Here is a 21,807-nt window from a genome sequence, read left to right as displayed (position 1 = left end):
CCCGGAGAACACCAGTGCCCTGCAGGGAGCCCCGGCTCTCTCTGTGCCCTCAACAGGCGCCCTGCCCCCACCTCACAGCTGCAGTGCCCTGGAGCCACCACCCACGGCTACAGCCTGCCCAAGGAAGCTTGCAGGACACTCCCCCTCCCACTGAGAGCCACCAGGCAAGGGGTAGGCCTCCAAGAGGAGACCAGAAGGAGACAAACACATCATCCATCTGCTGGGAGCCAGGACTGGTGGCCTGGGAAGGTGGCAACCTGGGACCCCCAGCCCCTGTGCAGCCTCCTGGTGCACTAGGCTCAGGCCCCACAAAGAGCAGCAGGAGTGGGGTGGGATTCCCTCCCGTGGTGCTGGGGACACATGGGTCAGGAGAACCCACCCCACACCTGGACCTGTCCAGCCCAGCGCAGCCTTACCACAGCCAGCTGGTCCTAGCACACCTGGCAGCCCCACCGCTATCTCACCTCTCCTCCCGTGGCCTGACCCCTCAGCACCCGCCTCAGCCTCATCTGAGACCCCGCCCAGGGAGCCACGGTTGCAGACCATGGAAAGGGCTATATTGTAGACCATGGGGGAGATGAGGGGCGAGCAGCTGCAGGTGCTGCTGGGGAGGGAGGGCTCTGTGGTCAGCTGAGTGTCAGGCTCCTGTGGTTCCACAGGAATCCAGCTGGAAACAAAACCTGTCTTTCCAATTTTCACTCCTGGTGAATGGTCAGACTAGAACAGCCCACCCCACTGCCCCAGGGGCCTGTTCCAAAAGCTCAGATGCAGGACGGGAAGGCATTCTTCCCTTCCTCTGCTGAATGCCAGGCTACCTCGCCCAGACCAGCCTGTCCTGACAGTGGTAACACCCACTGACGGTGCCCGACTCTGGCCCCACCCACCCTTACACACCTGCTGGGGCGGCCACCCTAGGAGTGTCCTAGGGGTGTCCTCGTTTGTTGCACCTGCCAGGACCCAGGTGTTGAAAATTCAAGCTCTGCGTTCTAGAGAAAAGGCCTATTATAAACTAAGTGTGACTATGAGGTGTTGGCTGAAATTGATTTATAATCTCTTACCTAAGGCTCCTTACAGCCTTCCCATGGGGACGTCACTTCCTCACTAGATACTGAGCTAGCAGGAGAGAGCAAGGGCTGTAGAGGAGGAAGCGTGGGAAGCTGGCCCACCTGTACCAGGTGCTAGGCCAGCTGCCTGGCCCTTTTATGGGCTACCTGACCATCTTGCACATTGTTGTCTCACTGGCTGTCTCCTGGCAGTGGTCCTGGGTCCCAGCCATCAGAGGACAGGCAGGGCTGGGGCTTTAATGTCCTTAGAGGTCCAAGGGGCCTGGACTTGCCCCTCTGCCTCCCTGATGGAATTGGAGGGAGGGAAAGGGGCTCCTGTGGCTCCTTTTGGTGAGAAGGCCTGCTGCAGTCAGAGCTGAGATTTTCTGCAGAGGTGCATGAGGCCCCAGGAGAAATCGGGCCTTGCATAGGGTCACGCAGGATTGGCACCAAGGCCCTGCCTTCCAAGTCCCTAACCCACCCAGTGATGCCTGGAGAAGCATTGGAAGTGAGGCCTTGGTCTGTCCCGGTGAATAACTCATTGTTTTCTGAACTTGCTCGGATTGGGGCAGGTAGCTCGGATCCATTCTCAGGGGCAGGGTGAAGAACAGGCTCCGGGACTGCATGTGGCAGGGCCCTGGCTGCCTCTTCACTGTTGCATGAACTGCCGTGAGTGGGCAGTGGAAGGGGCAGACCTTGGGAGAGGAGAGGAGTGGGCAGCATTGTTCCCCTGAGTGTTCTCTAAGTGATGCCTTTTCACAGTTTATTTTTTAAAGCAAGATGTTGAGGCATTGGTAGCTCAGACCATGATAAACTAATGTTGAAGGAAGCAGAAAGCAGCACCATGATCTGAAGAGAAGGTGTTCCCAGTGATGGGCATGTTTCATGAGCTCACTGCCCCCACGTTAGAGCTTGGCTCTACCTCTGCTCCTGGCAGCATAAGGAAACCAAGGACTCTGGAGGTGTGGAGGTCAGGTGACCCAAGGATGCCCCATCACCTCGGTGAGATGTAGGGCAGCTCCTAGCCCATACAGTGCCTTTGTGAGAAGTAGAAGATGCCTCTCTGGTTGGCAGAGCCAAAGTCAAGGTTTGGGGAGTTCAGCCCCACCCAGATGATTTTGTGCAGTGCACACCCTATACAGCTGTACTTGGCAGCCTTGGTGAAAGTGCACAGAAGTTCAGAGTCTATCAGCTGAGGCCAGTCAGGAGCCTCACTCATTCTCCCAGTCAGCCCCTCAGGCACTGCCTTCCCAGATCCCCCAAGGCAGGGAATGGTGAAGTAACAGCCAGACGTCTGCCTCTGAGCCAGATGCTTGCTCTCTTCCTCCTGAATTGAGGAGCAGAAACAATTGGGCATCTTCTTCTAGAAGGTTCCTGCCTCTCAGAAGGTGTCAGACAGAACTGAAGATGTCCTGTGTGGGTTTGGAGTCATGCCCAGTCGGGAGTGCTAGGGGACAAGTGGGACATCATGGTTTCCTTCCTTTCTGGGATCCCATGGGCTCTGGTCCCCGATGTCCCAGCGATCTAGGAATTCCCCTCCAGCTTCCCAGACTGTTTATTGTACATTCCTGTCTCTACCAGTTCTGGAGGAAATAGGACTGGATGCTTCCCACCCGTTGTAAATAACCTCCACATTTCCAGACGAAATAATTTCATTCAATCTAGTTTCTCCTAGGATGTACTAGTCTTGTGAACTTTTTATGATTCTCAACTATAGACATAGGTTTTCCACTTCCTTCTAGAGTTGTGGAATGTTGGGGTAAAAGCACTTTTAGGTGGAATCCTTGCCGATGGGATATCCAGACAGCTACTGGCCGGAGACCATCAGGAGTGTGGAGAGGGGCAGTTCTTGGATATGGACACTCAGACATGAAAGGTGCCACATTACCTGGTCCAAGAATTCCCATCTCTCCAGAAATTGCCTGCTGGTTGAGAATCAGCCCAGTCAAGCAGGGCGAAAATAATAGAAATGTTTTTGGTATGATACATCTCAGAGAGAGGCTGGTCCATGAGCAAGGACCCAGAAGAGGGCACTCTGAGGGGAATAGGGGACATGGGGGAGGCCAGGGAGGTAAGCCTGAAAAGAAGGGGGTATTAGGATGGAATTAGGAAACTGGCAAAAGACTGGTTGGAAAGCCAAAGGAGTAAGGATAGCTGGTTGGGAATGTGAGAGCAGGTGTGGAGCAAAGTGTTCCTGGCAGGTTCCACCTGGACATGCTCTTAGGGGAAGAGGTCCACCGAGGGAGATCCTGTGGGCAGAATCCAGGGATGCTGAAATGGAAAGAGAGGCCTGGGACCCTGGCAGAAATCTCCAGGTCTTCACAGGCCTATGGCTTTGCTCGGTTCACCTCTCCCACCTTCGCCTCCCACCTCTACCTTTCACCCTCTCCCCTCCCAGGGTCCCTGGACTCTGGACAAATTCAGTGACCTCCCAGGAAACAGGCAAAGGGTCCTCTCTTCACCCCTTCCTTTGCAGCCTTTAAGTCTCACTGGCTCATTCTTGGTGGTACTGGTTGTGACCCCTGTTCTTCCATCTCCCAGAGAATGAGGCCCTGAAGAACAAGCCTTAAGATGGGGAAGGTACTATCTGGCTGGGGGGTCCTGCTGTGGCTCCTTTCCCAGGTCAGCTCCTGTCCTCCCTACTGCCCAGAGAATGACATGCAACTCCTTAGTGACAGCTGTCATGCTGGCTGATTCTGACTTGAAAGGTCTTCGGGAAATTTTCTAAGCGTGGAGGGGCAGGCAGGGCCTCGCCATGGCCAGGGATCCTGGGGGATCTCCTCCTCCCTCTGTACCACTTCCTGCCTGGAGTTGGGAGTGAGCTAGATTCCTTCTCCAGTGTGACTCATCTCTGCTCACTCAGATTCTCGGAGGCTTTGCCTGGGTCTTGCCTCTGACCTAGAGATTTAAAGTGATAAAGACCCTTCGTTTGTTGTGATGGTTAATTTTATGTGTCAGCTTGGCTAGGCAGTGGTACCCAGTTTGTGTTCAAACGTGTATCTAGATGTCGCTGCAAAGATATGGTTTAGATCAGATTCACGTTTAAATCGTTGGACTTTGAGTAAAGCAAATGACCCTCCATAATGTGGGTGGGCCTCATCCAATCAGCTGAAGGCCTTGAGAGAAAATACTGGAAGGAGTTCTGCCTCCAGAATGCCTTCAGATTCGAGACTGCAACATGAGCTTTTCCCTGGGTCCCCCCCGCCCACCTGCCCTACAGACTTCAGACTTGCCAGATCCCACAATCACGTGAGCCAATTCCTTAAACCAATCTCTCTCTGACACATAAATATACCCTATCAGTTCTGTTTCTCTGGACAACCCTAACTAATACACTTGTCTCCAAGGCCTGGCAGCTGGGAGAGATGGAGTTAGAAGCTTCTGGGGGCCCTGGGGCTCTCTTGTCCCTGACACTTGCTCACTGTGTGAGCTAGCCCTCAGGTCCTCAGCTTCTCACTCCAAGAAATGGGCTGTTCCTGTGAAGTCTGTCCTACTTGGAAAGCAGGTTACTAGGGAGGAGGAGCCTCTAAATAATTCTTCCACCTCATTGTCATTACCTACACTTCCTTTGACAATGAACCAAACCTTTCCTCTTAAAATGGACAAAATTTACCACAGAGAGAGACACATGGACTTAAGTGCATTCACTAGAATGTGTAAACAATTGATTCTGATTATTTCCCAAGCAATGCAATCAGGAGGGTGCTAGGATGGATCATAAGTGCTGAGAATTCGTGGACTGTAGGGGCCGGTGGACCTCAGGGACTTTCTGCAGAACCCTATCCCAAAAGATGCTCTGTCAGGGGGAGGGACTTAGAAAATACGGTGGGGAAATACTGCTAATGCCACCACCGTTTCAGAGAGTCGTAAAGCACAGTAGCCAAAAATGTCTGAGAGGAGAAAGGAAATGGACATTTGTTGAATTTCTCGTGTTCCAAACCTGTGGTCCAAGGCCCTCTCCTGTTGTCTCTCCTGCTTTCTGCTCACTCTCCAGGAAGAATGAGCTGGTGAAATCATTTGTTGGGGGGTTGCCGAAGGGTGCAAGGGGTGACTCGCCCTGGACCACACAGTGACCTACAGTCTAACCCAGCACAGGGCCCTGGGGGGTCTCCTGTCCCTCCACCCAGCAGAGTCTGGGTAGAGCTGTGCTCACAGGGGAGCACACCAAACCCTCTTCAGGCTGCTGTGCCTCCCAGCAGACTTGATATATTTTTTTAAAGAGAAAGCATCCTTTTGGTTTTTATTTGTTGCTGCTGCTGTTTCTTGGATTTTAATTAAATTACACTTGACTACAGCCAGGCATCTGTTTCCAGAGGCCTGTTTCATGAAGAGGGTATCATTTTTAAAGTCTTCAAAGTTAAAACACAAACAACACGCAGCCATGAAGCCCCTCCCCAAGTAAAGCTGCCACATCCTGGTGTGGAGGGCAGACCTGGCAGAAGCACTTGTCATAATTAAGGAGGGCCAGGGGGCGGCTGGATGGCTCAGTTGGTTAGAGCGCGAGCTCTGGACAACAGTGTTGCCGGTTCAATTCCCACATGGGCCAGTGGGCTGCACCCTCCACGGCTGGATTGGGGGCGACAAGCTGCCCCTCGGCTGCCAGAGGGGTAGCCGGATGACTCTGTTGGTTGGGTCGCAGGCTTTCAACAGCAAGGTTGCCCGTTCGATTCCCATGTGGGATAGTGGGCTGCGCCCCCTGCAACTAAGATTGAGGATGGCGACTGGACTTGGAACTGGACTACACCCTCCACAACTAGATTGAAGGACAATGACTAGAGAGTCCTGGGTCCTGGAGAAATACACTGTTCCCCAATATTCCCCAATAAAAATTTAAAAAAAAAAAAAAATGGAGGGCCAGCCTGCCAGGATACCTGGCTTCAAAACCCTGCAGGGACCTGGTGACCTTGAGTCACCATAGCTTGTCGTGAGAGTCACAAGCCATCCTTGGGTGGACAACAGCCCTGAGATGGGACCAAAGAATCCCCACTACCTGCCCTTCGCCCCACAGCCACGTGGGCAAGTCAGACAAGAACCAGTGGGTGGCCAGTGACCTCCTTCAGCAGTTTCTTAACTCTGACCTTCTCAGAGCGGCCCTCTCCAGTAGTGTCTGGCTGGTGTGGGTCAGCCACGCACAGTGGGCATCCCCTGGGGTGACACTAGCTCCATGGGCCTGTGGGGCTAGTGCGCGCTGAGCCAGCTCCCCCTGGCGAGGCAGCATCCAAGGCTGAAACCACTGATTTTTACAAATTTAATGTATCCTGTTTTCTTAAGTTTATAAAGTCATCCTAAAATTCCAAGTTCCTAAACAGTTCTTAAAATGTAACAAATTAAGCATATAAATAGGGTGAATATTAAGTTCTCTTAAACATCTCAAAACTGTCACGGACTCAGCCAAATCCTCTTTCCACATTCTGCTTAAAATCATAAGCCTAAAGTCAATTACTCAATTACCTGGTTTAAATTGGAATTGCAAAACTAATCTGTAGGTACTCTGATATATATACCTAATTCTCTTACATGTTACCAAGTGTGAAATACCAGATTTATACATTCCTAAATTTATCTGAGCTTGATTTACTTCAGTATCTCCCAGTTTAATTCAACCCTTTCTGGGTTAAGGACACTTTGTCACCAAGCAAGTGGGTTTTACCCCTCAGAGCCAATGAGCCCAGGGATATGCTTTCTTGGGCCTTAGCCGCCCAAGTGCTACCTCCAGTGGGTGGTCTCAGCCCACGTCCTCTGGTACAAATTGTTTCTTTTTCTGCAGTCCTCAACCCCCCAGGCCCAAACTCCTCCTCCTCCTCCCCCATCCAGACAGCTTCATCACTAGATTAGATTCTATTTATTACCTGATTCTTTCAGAGTCCTTCCCTATTCTTCCAGTCTTCAGAGCCCCACTTCTTGCAGCTATTTAGTGGCACGCTCTCGGATGGCGTACACCCTCATACCCTTGGCTCTGGGATCTTGCGTCCAAGGCCATGCTAATTACGAGAATGAGCCAGAAGGCAGACTCCTTAGTGGGTACCTTCCCTGTTGGTACAGCAGTGCTGAGTATCTCTCCACTGCCTACATTCTTCCAGTGACTGAGCTCACCACTTGTTTCTTTTTTTTAATTGTGATGAAGTACACAGAACATAAAATTTACCATTTGGACCACTTTTAGGTGTGTGGTTCAGTGACTAAGTACATTCACATTATTGCGCAACCATCATCACCATCCATCTCCAGAACTCGTTTCATTTTCCCAAACAGAAACTCTGCACCCATTTAACACTAACTCCCCATGCCCCTCCCTCCAGCCCCTGGCTACCACCACTCTACTCTCTGTCTCTATAAATTTGATTAGGTACATCATGTAAGTGGAATCATACAGCCTTAGTCCTTTGTGTCTGGCTTATTGCCCTTAGCATAATGTCCTCAAGGTTCATCCTTGTTTCATGTGTCAGAATTCCTTTCACCACTTTTTTTTTTTAAAATGGTCTTTCTCATACTGAGCTGGGAACCCTCTTAGGGCAGGTGGTCCTACAGGAAGCATTTCTGACTAGCCCAGTCCCCCCTCTGGGAGCAGAGAGCAAAGGAGAATGTGTCAGGGATATCTGCTCACAGGACCAAGGCTGATGAGACAGGGCTCATGACAGTAATGCTCCTTGGTTGTCCACAACTGTGCTCCTGACTGAGGTCAGCACCCCTGGAGGAGAAGAGGGGCTCCCAGCCCACTTGCGCTGACTTTTTCCCCTTGGGGAAAATACCCCCTTTATTTCAGTTCCATGTATTAGTTTCCTGGGGCTGTCATAACAAATGACCACCAACTTGGTGGTTTAGAGCAACAGAAATTTAATCTCTCACAATTCTGGAAGCGGGAAGTCTGAAATCAGTGCTGGCAGGCCCTCCCCCTCCAGAGGCTGTAAGGGAGGTTTCCTTCTTTGCCTCTTCAGCTCCTGGTGGTTATGGCTGCTGCGTCCCTCCAATCTCTGCCTCCATCTTTATATCGCCTTTATCTCTGTGTCTGTCTTCTTTGCGTGTCTCATAAGGACACCTGTCATTGGATTTAGGGCCCATCTGGATAATCCAGGATGATCTCACCTTGAGATCTGTGGGGGCAGAGCCCCAGAAAGAAGTTTCCAGGCTCTCGGCCTCACATAGACAGGTGCTGGCTCAGGTAGTAAATGGCCAACTGTGATTGCATGGCCATCAGCTGTGGCTAGTTGGCCGTCAGCTGTAACCAGTGAGCCATTGGCCACTAATATAACTGCTGTGGCTACGCGAGAGGAGAGAAGAGAAGAAGGGGGCTAGCAAGGAGATGGTGGCTGGGCTGGCAAGTGTGGATGGCGGTTTGCGGACAGTGTGGATCCAGCCTCCATTGAGAGTATAGTGCCGCCAGAGAGAATATAGTGGTATGACTCCCCTACCTATGGCTCCGTGGGTGTTCCTTTTCGGCCTCACCATATCCTGCGTTCTTGTATGGGGAGCGGGAGCAGAGACCCCGCAGGCCTCCCTGCATGACAAATGGCGCAGCGAGCAGGGTCTCTCGCATGACAAGATCCTTAACTTAATCACATCTGCAAAGACGCTTTTTCCGAATGAAGTAACATTCACAGGTTCTAGGGACTAGGATGTGGACATGTCTTTTGAGGGGCCACCATTTAGCATACTGCATCCCACATCTGCTTCTGGTATTCAGTGTGTACATCGACCCCAGGGGTCCCCCCCATTCCCCATGGCACTTTCAAGACTCTGCCTGCCTTCCCAAGACGCCGTTGTCTTCATCAGCAAACAGCTGCCTAGAGTCTGCACCAGGCAGGCCCTTTTTCTCTGAGATCTCTGGCTTCTCTCCCTGGGGCTGCATTTACCTGACAGCACCTGGCAGTTTCCTTCCCTTCTCTGGGAATCACCCCCTACCCCCACCCCAGGCCAGCCAAAATGTCATGGTGGGGAGGGGACATGGAGTTGAGTCACCCAGCTGAGGCCAGTATTCCACAGACTGTGTGTCATGTAGGGTGTCATGCGGGGTCTCAGCTCTCGCTCTCCACATAAGAACGCAGGACATGGTGAGGCCAAAAAGGAACACCCACGGAGCCATAGATAGGGGAGTCATACCACTATAGTCTCGCTGGCGGCTGGGTTGGAGACACAGGAAGCAGGAGCCACACTATCCACAACTCCATCATGCTAACTGCAATCCGCGCTTGCCAGCCACCATCTTCTTGCTAGCCCCCATCTGCTGCTGGCGTAGCCATGGCAGTTATATTAGTGGGCAATGGCTCACTAGTTACAGCTGATGGCCATCCAATCACAGTTGATGACCATTTACTATCTGAGTGAGCACCTTTCCACATGAGGGTGAGAGCCTGGAAACTGCACTCCTGGCTCTGTCCCCACACTGCATCCTTCTCTCGGGAGGAGCTGCCTGCATGTTCTAGAGCCACGAAGAGAAATTCTCCTCTACTTCCTGCTTATCCTCTGGACTAATTAATTTCCTTCTGGTGGATTATGTTTGATTACAACCTCCCAAACAACTTTGTGCATTCAGGCTCCAGTGGTTTCAGTACTGAAGCGTTCCATCCACCTTTGCCGGTTAGTATTCAGAGCTTGCTGCCTCCGTCCTTTCTGTTGCAGAAATTGTGGAGTCATGCCTGGAGAGAGACAGATACAAGTTAATTTCCCTGGGGACCTTCCTTCTGGGAATGGGTTTAAAACCTTAAGTTTAAAAGGGTAGAAGGTAGTTGTGGTTTAAAATAGCATTTGCCTGGCAGCCTCGAATGTGGCTTCCCTCAACTGTCCCCCGAAATACCTTAGAAGACACACCAAAAAAAAAAAGATGAAAAATGCTGAAAACAAAGACAGGTGGACAGTCTGGGAAGAACCTCCTCTTGCTCTAAGACAGATGGAGCTGGTCCTGGCTTCTCCTCAGGAATCTGAGACTTGACAAATGTAGGGAGGAAGCCCTTTCTCCCTCAATTAGAGGACGTTGCCAATCGGAAAGTCAGTTCCATGTGAGTGATGATTTTGTGGTAGGAAAAGTGCTGTTTCCACCTTCCCTTCACTGCCCGTCCCCCTCGCTTCTTTCTGCTTTCAGAGAAAGCAACTCTCAGAAGCTGCCACCCCCAGGCAGGCAGGAGAGAGGGTCATCTCAGAGGTGTGGCTGACAGAAGTCCAGCATGGCTGGTGGCCTTGGCCAGGGACGGGGAAAAGTCCTAGGATACAGACACTATATACTATTGTGGATTTTCGTGGACTTCCTCATGTGATTGGTTCCCTTGGCAACCAGCTTCCCCCACCCCTCCCCACCTTAGGCGACTTAGTGGCTTTCCAAAAGTCGCTCCCTTAACATAACAAAAGTCACCTTTGTCACTCTCAACACTTAGGAAGTCCCAGGGGTTTTAGGAGTTCTGTGGCACAAACGAGGGTGGGGGGATGGGGTGGGAGGAGACCAAAAATATATTTCTCATTATAAATCACAGTGTCACACCAGACAGATCATAGACGGGGGTCTCACTAGACTGCACCTCCTTCAAGGGTGAACAAGTGGGGGCAAAAAACCATGGGCACAGGATAAATACTATGGAAGCTGAACCCTGACCTCTGAAAATGATCCATGCAGAATACGGAAGAAACGAACTTTGTGGGAAAAGAACAAAATGCCACAAGAGGCCAAACCGAGATGGGGAAAAAAAACAACAGGGTGAAATAAAAAGGGAGATTAATGAGCAAAATAAAGATTGCAAAGATGATGAGCCAGTGGCTGACGTGCAGTCCTTACTGGAGGCAGCGAAAGTCGAGTTGCTGCTGCAGAACGTGAAATCAATGACGGGGCAGGCAGACTCGAGACTGTCTACAAGAGTGTGTGATGGAAAGAACATGAAAAACGATCGATTCAGAAGATATTGAGAGGGGTGGCTGGTTGGCTCAGTTGCTTAGAGTGTGGTGCTAATAACACCAAGGTTGCTGGTTCTGTGAGCTGTGCCCTCCGTAAAAAAAAAGAAAAGATGACACTGAGCCAACAGTGGTTTTCTTGATAAGAGACAGACTGTAAAAAGATCTGTTTGTAGATGGAGAGACCCCCAACACTGAAGGTAAATTCAGAGAAAACATCTGCAACTGGACACATGGCAAAATTTTTAATAACCAAGTATGACAGGCAGAAAAAAAAATGTCCGGATGCATATGCCCCCTTCTGCTCCCTCTTATCTGGGGAAGGTGTCTTTGTATTTGCCTGACTGGGTCTTGGGACCCTGTTTAAAGATTGTTGCATAATATACCTAACATAAAATTTACCATCTTAAGAAGCATTTTTACAGTTCAATATTGTAAAGTACATTCACATTGTTGTACAACCAATCTCCAGAACACTTTTCATCTTGTAAAACTGACATTCTATATCCATTAAACAACTCCCCAACCTCTCTCCCTACCAGCCCCTGGCAACTACCATTCTACTTTCTGTCTGTAAATTTGTCTAAGTACCTCAGGTAAATGGCATCAGCCTTTTGTGACCACTGACTTATTTCACTTAGCTTGTCCTCAGCATTCTTCATGGTAGAGCGTATATCAGATTTCATTCCTTTTTATGGCTCAATAATACTCCATTTGTGCACATAGTACCACATTTTGTTTATCCATATATCCCTAGACAACAACTTGGATTATTTCCACCTTTTGGCCGTTGTGAATAATGCTGCTATGAATTTGCGTGTAGAAATAGCTCTTCAAGTCCCTGCCTTCAATTCTTTGGGGTATCTACCCAGAAGTGGAAGTGCTGGGTCATATAGTAATTCTGTTTAATTTTTGAGGACTCGCCATACTGTTTTCCACAGTGACTGCACCATTTTACATTCCCACCAGCAGTGCACCATATTCGTGTGTGTGTGTGTGTGTGTGTGTGTGTGTGTGTGTGTGTGTGTATGCAGGGGATGGGGGGGATCTAAGAACTGGATCAGCCAAAGAAGATAAGTTGATTTGTATTAGGTTAGGAGGGGAAGGGCTGGGTGCTAAGAGGGTTTGCAGGGTGGATATGAGATACAGAGAAAAGATTTTAGGAGTTTTGGGGGTATCACGAAGGGATACCCTTTTGGTGACATTGAGAGATTGTTGTAGAGATGTGAACTGCTTTTCAGGTTACCTTCTATAATGAACTGATGCTCTTAGGAAGGGGCAGTGTGCTGGGACTGGCTAGGAGAGGCAGGTAGAGGTCGGTGGCAAAGACAATCCCCTGGCTATCTGGGCAGAAAAAGCAGCCAAGGACACAAAAATCAGGCAGCCTCAGAGTGGTCTGTTGTGCTGAATACCCAAGGGCAGCCAAGAGACGAAGGACTATGGTATTTCAAAAGGGGTTTCTCTCTAGCCAGGTTATCTTCAGGTGCAACTCAGCATAAAGGATTTTTCAGATAGACCGGAGCTCAGAGAAGAAACATCCAGGTATGCATTCCGAAGGGAGAACTTGTTCTGGATGACGTTCACCTGCCGTGCAAGAACACAAAGTACAGGCATGTATCTAGTCACGGGAAGGACTGAGAAGAGGCAACTGGCATGCCAGCTTAGTCTCACTGGCTTGTAAATCTGTGTCCAAACCTGAATGCAAAAAAACAAATTGTATTATTGATAGGTTCGTCTTAACATTAAAAAAAAAAAAAAATTAGAGTTGTAACCAGATTCTAAAATCTCTAGTTTTACCAACAAAGGGCAAGAAGGGAGGAGGTGGCAGTTAGGCAAGTGTCAAAATAACCTGGTGACCCTTCCCCCCAGCTGCTTTCTTGATGCTGGGTTGTCCCCTTAGATGCTGCCCTAGGTCCTGGGCCCCTGTGGTGCCAGCTCACTAGTCCAGGACAGTCCCTTGGATTGAACATTGCTCCTTCTCCCAGACACCAGCTGTGGACAGAGGGTGAGCTTCCCTTTCCCAGATCTCGCGACACCACCCCACAAAGCTGCCCCTGGGGAGCCTCACTGAGGGGTCACGGTGATAGGAGAGTGGAGAGACAGCTGGCTGTGTGTCGATTGGGAGTTTTTCCAGGACGCAGAGGGAAGGCCTTGGGAAAAGAAACCCTTCCCAGGGGCTCCCGCTGTGTGTCGATTGGGAGTTCTTCCAGGACCCAGAGGGAAGGCCTTGGGAAGAGAAACCCCTCCCAGGGGCTCCCCTCCCTTCAGGATAGTCCCTTTCTCCCAGAGTACCCTCTTCTAACCCTGCAGTCCTCAAACTTCTTTTAGTATCAGGATCCCTCTTTATACTCTTTTTTAAAATTGAGGGATAATGGACATCTAACATTGTGTAAGTTTAAGGTGCACCATATATTGATTTGACACATTTCTATTGCAATGTGGTTGCCATTATAGTATTATCTAACATCCCTGTTGTGCCAGATAATTGTTTCTTCTAGTGGCAGGAACAATTAAGAGCTAGCCTCTTAGCAAGTTTAAGGTTTCTAATACAGTTTTGTTCTCTATAATCACTGTACTGTGTATTAGGTCTCCAAGACTTCTTGTTACAAGTACGAAGTGTGATCAAAAATACAGTGACTGCTTAAATTTTAAAAAAAAACAACTTATTACAGTAAAAGACACATTACCATTAATCCCCCTCGCTTTAACACACTTACCGCATGGTTCTTGCCATTTTCTGAAGCAGTTTTGGAAGTCCTCTTTCATGAATGTCTAGTTGTGCTGTAATGGCTGCCTCGATGTCCTGAATCGATTCAAAATGTTTACCTTTCATGGTCTTTTTGACTTTGGAGAAGAGCCAGAAGTCGCATGGTGCCAAATCCAGTGAATAAGGTGAATGAGGACACGCTGTGCTGTTTTTATTTGACAGAAATTGCCATACCAGAAGCAATATGTGACACGGAGCCCTGTTGTGTTAAGAAAATACAGTGAATGCTGCTGCCAAGTGCCATCCAATGGAAAGGCGGGGATCTTCAATATGGGAAGCAGCACATCGAACCTTAGTAACAGTGTGTGACAAGCTTCAATTTGTTCAGTGCAGTCAGTCGGGTGTGAGCTATGGTTGAGAGGTGTGTTTTAAAGTGTGCCGTAAATGAATGAACTAATCAGAAACAGTCTCAGAGACATAGAGGAAAAACAGGGTTGCTAGATGGGAGGAGGGGTGGAGATAAGGGGGAAGGTGAGGGGATTAGAAAGCACCATCGGTAACCACAAGATTGCCACGGGGATATGAAAGTCTATTTGGGGAATGTAATCAATAATGTTGTAAAGACTTTGTAGGGGATCCTATGGACACTTGTCTCATTAGGGAGACCACCTCAGGGATGATGTAGATGCCTGATCACTGCACTGTACACCTGAAGCTGAACAATAATGAATGTCAACTACAAGTTTATATATATATATATAGATAGATAGATAGATAGATAGATATAGATATAGATATATAGATATTTGCAAGAAGCGGAGTACAGCATTAGAAATAGAGACAGTGGGAATGTAATGGCTGTGTGCGATGTCAGAGGGATAGTGGATGGGGGAGGGGGATTAACACTGTGAGCGATATAAATGATGTCTATTACATTGTTTTGTACACCTGAAACAAACAAACAAACAAATAAATAAATAAATAAAATTTAAAAAATAATTACAAATCGGTAGTTAAAAATAGTTATGGGGATGTAAAGTACAGCATAAGGAATACAGTCAATAATATTGTATAACTATGTATGGTACCAGATGGGTACTAGATTTAGCAGGGTGATCACTTCATATGTTATATAAATGTCTTATCACTATGTCGTACACCTGAAACTAATATAATATTGAATGTCAACTGTAATCAAAAAAATAAAAAAATTTGTGTAAAAATAAAAAAAGTGTGCCGTAAATAATCCTCCATCATGACAACGCTCCATGTCACACATCACTTCTGGTACAGCAATTTCTGTCAAATGAAAACATTACGGTGTGTCCTCATCCACCTTATTCACTGGATCTGGCACCGTGTGACTTCTAGCTCTTCCCCAAAGTCAAAATGATTCTGGACATAGAGGCAGCCACGACAGTGCAACTAAAGGCACTCACGAAAGAGAACTTCCAGAACTGCTTCAGAAAGTGGCAAGACTGATCGGATAAGTGTGTTCGAAGCAAGGGGGAGTATTTTGAGGGGGTTTAAAGGCATTGTGTCTTTTACTGTAATAATTTTTTCTTTTTTTAACATTCCCTGTATGGTTTGATCACACCTTATATATGCCCTTGAACAACACCTTCCCCATTCCTCCAGCCTCTGGTAATCACCATTCCACTCATTTTTTATTTTGGTTGTTTAGATTACACATATATAAGAGATAGACAGTACTTGTCTTTCTCTGTCTGACATATCTCTCTTAGCATAATGTCCTCAGTGTCCATCCATGTTGTTGCAAATGGCAGGATGTCCTTCTTCCTCGTGGCTGAATAGTGTTCTGTTGTATGTATGTACCACATCGTTTTCCATTCATCCATTGATAGACACAAGTTGTTTTCACGTGTTGGCCATTATGAATAACAATAATGCTGCAGTGGACATGGGAGTACAGATACTTACCTCTTTGATAGCCTGTTTTCATTTCCTTTGGATATATACCCAGAAGTGGGATTGCTGGATTGTATGGTAGATATATTTTTAATTTTTTGAGGAACCTTTATACTCTAAAATTATTGAGGGCCTCAAAGAGGTTTTCTGTTTGAGGGTTATATCTAATGAACGCTATTTACTATATTAGAAATTAAAACAAATATTTTAAAGATTTATTTACTCATTTATTTAAAATTAATGAGCTCATGTCTGAAAGAAATTTTTATAAAAATAACTATATTTTCCAAAAGAAAAAAAATGTAGTGAAAAGAGTGGCATCGTTTCATGGTTTTGCAAATCTGTTTAATATGTGGCTTAACAGAAGGGTTCTCATACCTACTGCTTCTGCATTCGGTCTCTTGTGATAGGTTGTTTCAGTTGAAGTCTACGAAGATATGTCACGTAGATATGTAGCGTCACGTTGATATGTCATTGGAAAGAGGCGGGCAGAGCCTCTGAAACGGTCTCAAGAGTCCCTTTACACTTTGAGAAATGCTGTTCTAATCTTCCTATGTAAATCTGTACTTTTTTTGGAAAGCCATACGCCTCACTCTAGAATCTCTCTTTTCCTTGGAACGAGTCCCCAAATCTGGTTCTTCAAGCTCATGTAACATGGGGTCCGTGCTTCTGTGAGGTGACATGTGCTAGTCATTGGCCCCCTTGGTCCCAGGCCAGTGACATTGTCCAAGCCAAGTTGTGACTCAGGCACACTTGCTAATGTTCCCGGGTTTTCTGATCAGGAACGGTCCGCATGCACAGTACCTAGAGATGGTATCATTTAGACCTGTAATGAGGAAACTAGGATTTTCCTTGCTGCCTGGTATTTTCAAGGCAGATCAGCCCCTCCAAGGCCAAAGCTGTTTGTAGAGCAGTGTGGAGGAGCCACGTGATTCTTCCAACCCCCACCCCTATGCATGCAGCGGCATCATTCCAGCAGAGTGGAGTGGAGCGTTGGAGGCCCCCGTTAGGCAGTGTCAGTGGGGCCTTTGGTGCAAAGTCGTGACACAGTCATCCCTGGTAACTTGGCTTAGGGGGATGGGTGCATGGAGAGGACGACAAGGAGGCCAGAAGTGACCCAATGTCCTCAGGGCACATGAAGTGTCCTAAAGCAGCACAAGCATTCCGTGGGCCTAGGTGGGGTTAAAGGAAAGAAATAAAGCAATAAAATGAGCAGCAGCCTTTGTCCAGTCCCATCTGGTTTTCCCTGTTGCAGCTTCTTGTAATGAGGAGCCCTGGGACCTTCAGGAGCCCCGCCCCAGCTGGAATTCACAGGGAGGGCGGTGGCCATGACTCACAGTTACCCAAAGCACAGTGAGCAAGGCCACATCTGCCTTCCTGGGGAGACCCTCCTCCCTATTCCCTTCCTGCCTTCCCACCCCTTGTCCCCTCCCAAGCAACGACTAAATGAACCCAGACAACAGCAGCCTGGAGACATGGAGCCACTGTTAGTATACTGGTCACCCAGAGTGACAGGAGGACCTGGAGGGAGGGGGCTCCAGGGTAGGACATTTTGCATCTTCCCAGAACTGCCCCAACCTCCTGGAGGTTAGCAACTAGGGTTTTCTTGATCCTCCCAGGATGGGATGGCCTCTACTGGCCTGAAAAGGAGGGGCAAATGGGGAGATGGTGCAGGGCTGCTAGGAACACAATAAACCCAAGCAGTCATCCAGTCCATGGTTTTCAAGCATTAGCTACAGAACTTTTTTTTTTCTTCTAAATATCAAGGGGCAATCAGTAGAGCTGCTCTGCTGAGAGCTGGGCCTTCCTGCAGCCTTGCTGACTCTTTTGGTGTTTTTCTTGTTGCCATCAGTCCCCAAATCTTGGAACATAGTTTGGTAATTGCTAGTGTAATTCACCTGACCATTTCACAGATGGGGAACAGATCCCAAGAGGAGAGAAGGTCTCTTGCCTACAGACGTACGTGACTTGGGGGTTGGGTAGAGCCTATAATCCAGTGCATTCTCCCAAGAACATGCAGGGCGACTGTAAGAAGAGAACGCCACACACGTGTCTCGGGCAGGGATACACACCGAGGAGAGGGCTACACGGGCGAAGCAGAGGAGGTTGGAGGCCGGCATTAAGTCCACAACCTAAGGCCCTCAGCTCTTACAACATGGCAGCCAACCTGCAAGACAGGCAGGAAAGGAAAAATACGTCCATCTTCTGTCTTCTTCCTGTGACCACAAATCTAGCCTCTGCCCATGGGAATAACCACCCCTCTCTTCCCACCCCAGACTCTGCCCTCCACCCCACCTTCCTGCCCCAGGGAAGGGCAGCCTCAGCTCTTTGACACATGGGCCTTCTCAGACCCTAGAACACAAGCCCTTGGACTTTCTGCCTTCCTGTGTTCCCAGCCTCCTCCTGCCCCAGGGAGGGTGAGGCCATGTTTTTGTACATTACTGGGTAATAGTTTGTGTCCTGAGGTCATGAGTGTCCCCAGAGCTCCAACTTGCCCTGATGACCATGAGGCCTAGAAAGATTGTGTGCAACAAGTTCCCTGTCCTACCCCGACTCCTGGGTGTTTCTAGAGAGGCAGGTCATGGCTTTTGTGACATTCTCAAATGGGTCTGTGGTCCAAAAAAAGGTTAAGAAACACTACATAAGGGGAGAAGGGAGGGGAGGAGGTGGGGGGAGCCGTTAGTGATTCTCTTCCCTGTGGGGGAACATGTGTTGTTACTTGGTTTTCTTTCCCTCACCTACCTGTGATGCTGGGTCACTATCCCCATTTTACAGATGAGGAAGCTGAGGCTCGGTGACAGTAGGTAGCTTGCGCAGGATGCAGCCTGGCTGAGGGATTGAATAAGCCAGGGCAGAGACAGGTCCAAGGCAGTGTTGCACTTGGTTCTACAGAGGAGAGGCCCTCAGCTCTTACACATGGCAGCCAGCACTTCAGAACCTCCCCTTGCATCCATGCCAAACCTTGAGCCCCCAGATCTGGGTCCTCAGTAAATTATTTCAGCAGCCAGAGGATCTATGGGGGCTGGCCTCTGAGCTCAATTCCTGCCGAATAGAAAACAGAGCCCCCAAGACTGGCTGTTTGGTGTCCTCAGTTAAGCTTGAAACCCATTCCTTTCTTACAAGAGGAGGGAGCAAGTGCCCCTAACCATTACGGGCAGGAACTGGCTGGAGCGTAGCTCAGCAAGGCTCCCAATAGAGGCAGCGGGCACGACACCCTGCCCTTCCGGACCCATCCAGCAAAGACCCTGTCTTTCTTTGCTCTTAGAAATGTCTGCCACCAAACCACAGGACAACATCTCTGCCCTCAAGCCTGCCTCCTGCCCAGCTCATCACAGGGGTAGATAAGTCAGAGCAATCCTTCAAAAATAGGGCCCAGGCTGGGGCACAGGCCCAGTCCCCACCATTCCTGAAAAGTTTTTAACATCTTTATTACATGTGATTTTTTTTTCTTTCATTGTTATTGAGATATAATCGAGATACAGCGCTGCAAAGTTTAAGGTAGACAGCATACTGACCTGACTTAATATATGTTGTGAAACGATTAGTACCACAGTAAGTTCAGTTAACATCCATCACTTCATACAGTTAGAAAAAAAGAAAATAGAAAAATAATTTTTTTTTTGCTTGAGATGAGAACTAGGGTGTTAAGGAACAAAATTCACCCACGTAAATTTGAAGATCTAATTGGCTTTATTAAGCAATTCATGAATTGGGCAGCATCTCATCTTGTAAATAGAAAGGTGCTTTGATGAGTTGTACAAAATGGAAGGCTTTTATAGGCAGAAAGGGAGGAACTATGAAGTTAAATGAGGGGATTATTTCAGGTAAGTTCTTTCCTTCAGGGAAAGCAGGGGCTCTTATCAAACAGATCACCTCACTAGTGACGACCAGGAATTTCCAGGTCGAGTGGTTTAAAATTCCACTCCTAGGAGAGAGGCTGGAATTGCAATTAGGTTGGTTATCAAGTTTTTGTTTGGTAATGTGGCTTAGCAAAAGTGACTCCATTTTGGCTTGTTTTCTTAACAAGGATCTACTCTATTAGCAATTTTCAAATATGCCACACAGCAGTGTGAATTGTAGTCATCAGTTGGTACAATCGATTCCAGCAATTCTGACAGTTAAAGAAGTCAGCCTCTCTGGGCCTTAATTTCTTTATCTGTAAATTGGGAATAATGATGCCTACTTACCTTACAGGGATTTCTAAGAATCACATGAGGAAGGCATTTTTAAAAGTTCACGATATCCCACTGAAATGACAGCAAACCCCTGCTGCGACTCACCCATCACTCACACACTTCCTGTCCCCAGGTCACTGGACCCAGGCAGCCTGGGCTGGGAGCCTCATTCTCTGGGATGTGCTAAAGCAGCTGCACATGTGGCTTGGGGGCCTAGGGAGCTTAGGATGGGGGCAGAAAAAGTGGGTGGTGCCTGCTTTCCCTGCCCAGCCTCAGTGGCCCCCTTGGTCCTCAGGGTGAGGTGGGGGCAGTCCCTGGGGTGGGAATGTCATTGCCTGGTTTGTGCAAGGTACCAAGTTAGGAGCAGGAACCACAGCTCCCGCCCTTCTCCCCAAGGACAACAGAAACCGCGGGAGGGGTATGAGAAAAGACAGAAGGTATACTCTTGCTCTTTCACCTTAGAGGGCATAAAGTTTAGTCCAACACTCCAGGGTAGAAAAGCATGCTTCTTTACTTCTCTAAAGCAATTTATTTCAAGCTCCCGCTGGCTTGGCTGGTAGGATATTCAAGCTTAGTCGTGTTTGAGGTGCCTGCCCTTTCCCTGGGGTTGTGCAAGAAACATGGGTTCTTACACAATCCAGAAGATTTGGAGCAGGGCCCTTGGGTTCTAATCCACAGTGCTCACTGCTGTTGGCCAAGCCCCTAGAATCCCTTGCTGGTGGGCAGGGGTCTCTGCAGGGGCTCTCAGCCTGGGCTCTTAGTGTGTGGGACCTCTTAATCCCTATTCCCTCCTCAGGCTTGGGGCACCTCTGTCCCTGTGGTTTCTGCCGCTGTTCCTGCCCAACGCAGTGTCCCTTGCACCAGGCTCCCTCCCCTCCCAACAGGAGGACCCACATGATACCCTTTCTTTGGGAGCCCCAGTGGGGTTTCCTCCTGGTGCCTGGCAGCTTCTGCCTTCAATCCCACAACTCAGAAACCCCGCAATACAAAGAGACACTGAAGTTGGCTCAGAGGAGCAGTAAAAATGACTTCAGAAGCAAGAAGAAAACAAATATCAATGCATGATCCTGTCACAAAGCAGGGGAATTTACTGTTCATGCCATTTTGAAAGTTCCAGATGCAGAAACAGCCACGAGCGCCACACCTGGCCACCCATCATTGGCTTCCTTCTTGGGGAATTAGGCGATGGCTGGGGCGCTATCTTGGGAGAGGACTATAAACTGGAGGCCATCTCTGCAGGAGCTTGCCTGGCCCCCAGGGGGAAGTTCTGTAGATGTTTCCTTGCAGGTTGGGAAGCCTCTTCGAAGGGGGCGTCCCCTCCCTTGCCAGGGCTCTGCTGTGGGAGAGGCTGAGCCGCCTTCCAGGGGCTGCTCTGGGCATTTGGGTGGGACTGGAGGGTAGGGTGGGACTGCCCCTGACCTCTGGGCACCCTTTACTCTTGCAGGACCTAGGCATGGAATCGACCTCGCTGGATGATGTTCTGTACCGCTACGCCAGCTTCCGGAACCTGGTGGACCCCATCACACACGATCTCATCATCAGCCTGGCCCGCTACATCCACTGCCCCAAGCCGGTAGGGAGGCTGTGGCCGAGCCAGCCAGGTCTGGGAGTGTGAGGCAGGCACCTTTCTGAGCAGAGCAGCTCGGTGCCCAAGGAGGATGGGCCCACACACAGGCTCCAAGAGGGCAGGCCTGTGGTACCCCCCTATCCTGAAGCCCAACATCCATGGGGAGGCTGCATATTGGCAACGCCAGCACAGGTTTTGTTTGGACCGTGGGGTGTTTTAAATCTGGATTCACTGCCAACATTTCAAAATCAGAATATTTCACACAATCCCTATATTCAGCTGCCCTTGAAAAATGGGGAGCTCCAGCAACATGAAGCCCTCATTTCTATATGGCTGGAGCTGAGTAGCCACCCGTGTTCTGTGGGGCCAGGGCCACCATGTACAGTTGTGTAGCTTGTGCCCTGCACAAAGACATGCAAACAGAAGTGGCAGAGGTTGGGGGAGACAGGAGACAGTTCAAATCCGGCTCTCTCTGCCCACCAAGCCATGGGCACTGGTGTAAGATTATGTCTG

General features: G+C 48.9%; 1 protein-coding gene across 2 annotated transcripts in view; it reads left to right on the top strand.

Moving 5' to 3' along the window:
• LRRC75A (leucine rich repeat containing 75A) overlaps window positions 1-21,807 on the top strand; it is a 43,327-nt gene that overhangs the window by 9,189 nt on the left and 12,331 nt on the right. The window contains exon 2 of one of the 2 annotated variants that reach the window (XM_019757415.3): window positions 21,172-21,300. The exons of the other annotated variant lie outside the window; for it this stretch is intronic. Within the exon in view, the coding sequence (XP_019612974.2) occupies window positions 21,172-21,300 (129 nt within the window). The remainder of the gene's footprint in view (window positions 1-21,171; window positions 21,301-21,807) is intronic. 2 annotated transcript variants of the gene reach the window in all.

This window comes from Rhinolophus sinicus, chromosome 12 (assembly GCF_057876585.1).
Source record: "Rhinolophus sinicus isolate RSI-liver-muscle chromosome 12, RSI-T2T, whole genome shotgun sequence".
NCBI lineage: Eukaryota > Metazoa > Chordata > Mammalia > Chiroptera > Rhinolophidae > Rhinolophus > Rhinolophus sinicus.
Note: the sequence above shows the minus strand (reverse complement) of the source record. Positions and strands in the feature narration are given on the sequence as shown.